Source organism: Plutella xylostella, chromosome 6 (assembly GCF_932276165.1).
Source record: "Plutella xylostella chromosome 6, ilPluXylo3.1, whole genome shotgun sequence".
In the NCBI taxonomy this organism is placed as follows: domain Eukaryota; kingdom Metazoa; phylum Arthropoda; class Insecta; order Lepidoptera; family Plutellidae; genus Plutella; species Plutella xylostella.
Window position 1 is genome coordinate 3,319,673 of NC_063986.1, and position 3,305 is coordinate 3,322,977.

A 3,305-nucleotide genomic window follows, 5' to 3' on the forward strand; every position below is an offset into this window, starting at 1 on the left:
GCACCATTTATTCTGCATATTATGTAGGTCATGTTATGATTTAAGCAGACAAGTAGGTAACAAACAAATTCGCAACTAGAGTAGGACCAACCAATCTTTACAAATTTATCAATTAATACGAATACTTAACGGCGCAACAGGTTTCTCATTTCGAATCCAGTGCGTGTGCCAGCAAGGGCCGGCGCAAGGACTGGTCGCAACGAAATGAGGCTACATCGGCAAGGAGCGGGGACCTGCGCGTGTAAAATTCGAGCTGACCGTACGGTACTCTCCGCGGCGACATTCCGCCGCTCGCACGGAATGCCGGCCCTGCAGGTACCTACCTCGTGCCCAGCCCTCAACCAACAACACCATTACATAAGCAATCCCACAAAAATACACCATTTAACTGCCTACTAATTAAGATTTATCCGCAACAGCTGCAATCGTAGGCTAACTCAGGCGGCTCGCCATCAAACCCGTTTACTCATTCGTTTCACCAATCTCTCGCCGGTGACAATCTTAGCCACCGACACAAACTGCTGACCGCAAACCCACAGCGGTGAACGCAGCTTCACTTTGTTTTTTGATATCAGGGATCGCATTACAAACATCGTTGGACCATAACTCGTTGGGTGAAGACGAAAATAAACGTAATATCATGTGTGTTTCGGCATTTGACGCCGTATCCGATTCGTGGTCATCCCATAGACAAGACCGCATGATGTGCACGATTATGTTTAGTTCGCAGATGTTTTATAAATAGTTGTATTCGATTTCGACGTACCTTCATCCAGCAGTCGCTCCATGTGCATGAAAACATTCGGGAACGCGGCCAGTTGCTTCCTGTCTTTGAGCAACTGAGCTAAGTAGTCCGCTATACTTTGTGTCGAAGGATTATTAGTATCACACATTTTGACTAATGTTTCTAAAACTCGTGTCACGTGAAAAAGTTTATGCCAACACGTTCGAATAAGAAATATTACTTTTGGTTACTGGTTATTGTAAATTTTGTGAGAAATGTTAGAAAAGTTACACCTCACTTCCACACACATCGATGTTTCGATCACCACTAAATGACGAAGTTTATCGAAGTGAAGTTGTGGGCGAACATAGCGCCGCGCCTGCGCTCTTGGGAGATTTTTTGTGTGCGCGTGCGACGTCTCGCGCGCAGTGTAGGCGTACTAATTGTATACGGTCGTCTCGCTCGCACGTAGCGCGCGGCCATAGCGTTGTTGCGCTCAAGTGGGCGACCGACCGAACGCAACACGATTGCCGATGTACCTATTTGTGAATGGCGAAACTCACGCCATCTAGTAAAATATCCTGTAACTACGCGGTTAGTCATTCGAGTGGGTGGGTGTTTGACTTTTATGATATTCAAAATTATTTCTTAATTTATTCGCTGTACCTAATTGTTTTGTATTTTCTATGTTCAATACTAGAAATAAAAACTTTACTTCTATCAAATACACATAAAACTAAGGTTGTGTATTTTTTTAAGACCATAATAAATCTGTTAATTCAATATTTATCTTTTCAATTCAATATTTCATTCATGAATAAAATTATAAAGATAATATATTTGAGCATGATTTGATTGTGTTAACCCGTTGTAGTAGTCTCATAAATCTGTTTACCGCCAACGTTCGTTTCACTAGTTCGTTTAAGGCCACCACTTTGTCATTAGTTAAGAGAGTGAATAGTTAATCCTACATACATATTTTTTCTCCTCCATAAAAGGAGGCAGTGGGCGCAGTTGCCGAAATGTTTTGATGTTATTTTATATGCGACTTGCGCAAGAGCTCAAAAGCTGATATCCCAGCACCGAACATTTTATACCTACTTAAGTACCTACCTACTTACTTACATTTTATAGCAACATTAAATCTCGTCACATTACAGCCGTAAACAATAAATATAGACTTTGCTCTAAATCTCTCTACAATTAAACCCTCTCACAATTGGCTAGCGATGAAAATGGTACTTTATTAAGAAAATGCGTTTTTAACCAACCGGGTGCAGTAGGATCAATTAAATTGACTAAAGCCAGTATTCGTTTTATCAATTACGTTAAAAGGATAAATGGATAATTGGCCCCTATCCAATGGTCTTATGCGTCTATCGAATTAAATAGAATAAATTCTTGAACAAAAACAGTTCCACGCTCTAGTTATTGTCTAGTCTTCTGGGTCAATCTATGAGTTGAAAAATAACTTACCAATGTTATTATTTATTTAAAACATAAAAAGTAGGAAATATTAGAAACACAAGATATTTAAAAAAACCTTAAGAGTCGCTTTTGGTATATTATAATAAGAATGGCTCGTCTCCATCAACGCCTGTATTATACAACTTAAATAATATTATACCGAACGAATAACTAACAAGAAGACTACTTTAAATCAATCAAACATGCTGGAAATCCTTAGGCATTTAGAAGCGTTTATGACAGCATTTTTCACCGATACACAGTCTAAACTTCCATAAAAGCCTCGTGATTATGCGGCCGCTCCAATATGGAAGGTTGTTTGGAGACACAACCTAATTATCTAGGCGCTTTAGAACATGGAGCTAAGAATATATGAACTAGTAGAGAACGGCGTAGTTCACAATGAGCTCGCAGACAACAGTATAATAATGATGAAATCAATCAATGTTGACGATAGACTAGTAAATCCCGAGAATAGTATATATCAATCGAAATCTAGAGCAACGGAAATGGTGCACAGAGGAATAGACTTGGCGGTATAAACAAAAGATGATGCAGTCTCTTTGAATAAGACTGCTCGTCTAGTAAAATCAAAGATTGGCAATCTTCCTATAGGCAAATCGATTCAACAGCTATACAATAGTTGTACGTAGTTACGTACCTATTAATGTATGAGTAAAAAACGAATTAAAACAAATAGAATACTTAGGTGCTTTTATTTTGCTGAAAATTCTTGTTTCTCATAAAAGACTTCCTTTTATATATTTATATGGTTTTCACCACTTGAAAATCTGCCTCCTCTAAGTTACTAGGTGGTTAAAGTAGGTGTAGGTGCCGTGTGCACATATTGTGTATGGACATCTAAATGTCCGGGTTCTGCCTACGATGTGAGACCTCTCAAGCATATTGCGTCACCGTTTTCTTGTTAGTAGAAAACCCCTTATTAGGACCAAACGTTGGTCCAATGGCCAGAAGTAAAAATATTAAAATTTATAACGAATAATTTGCGACGCTGTTTACGGTTGCAAGTTATTGGAATTTCGTCATGAATGCTTTAGGCCATATTGCAATACCAACGAGTTTTTTTTTAAATATCTAGAGTGTCGTGAAATTA

At 38.7% G+C, this 3,305-nt stretch overlaps 1 protein-coding gene across 8 annotated transcripts in view; it reads right to left on the minus strand.

The window, feature by feature from the left end:
* The window catches only part of LOC105390659 (protein held out wings), a 62,029-nt gene extending 60,935 nt beyond the window's left edge, over positions 1-1,094 (minus strand). For 3 of the 8 annotated variants that reach the window (XM_038120012.2, XM_038120011.2, XM_038120010.2), the window contains exon 1: positions 767-1,093. In XM_038120012.2, the coding sequence (XP_037975940.1) occupies positions 767-893 (127 nt within the window). In that variant the 5' untranslated portion in view covers positions 894-1,093. Of the gene's footprint in view, positions 1-766 lie in introns of all 8 variants that reach the window. The other 5 variants (XR_007266383.1, XM_038120013.2, XM_038120008.2 and 2 more) reach the window with 3 other exon arrangements.
* Positions 1,095-3,305: the final 2,211 nt, after the last annotated feature.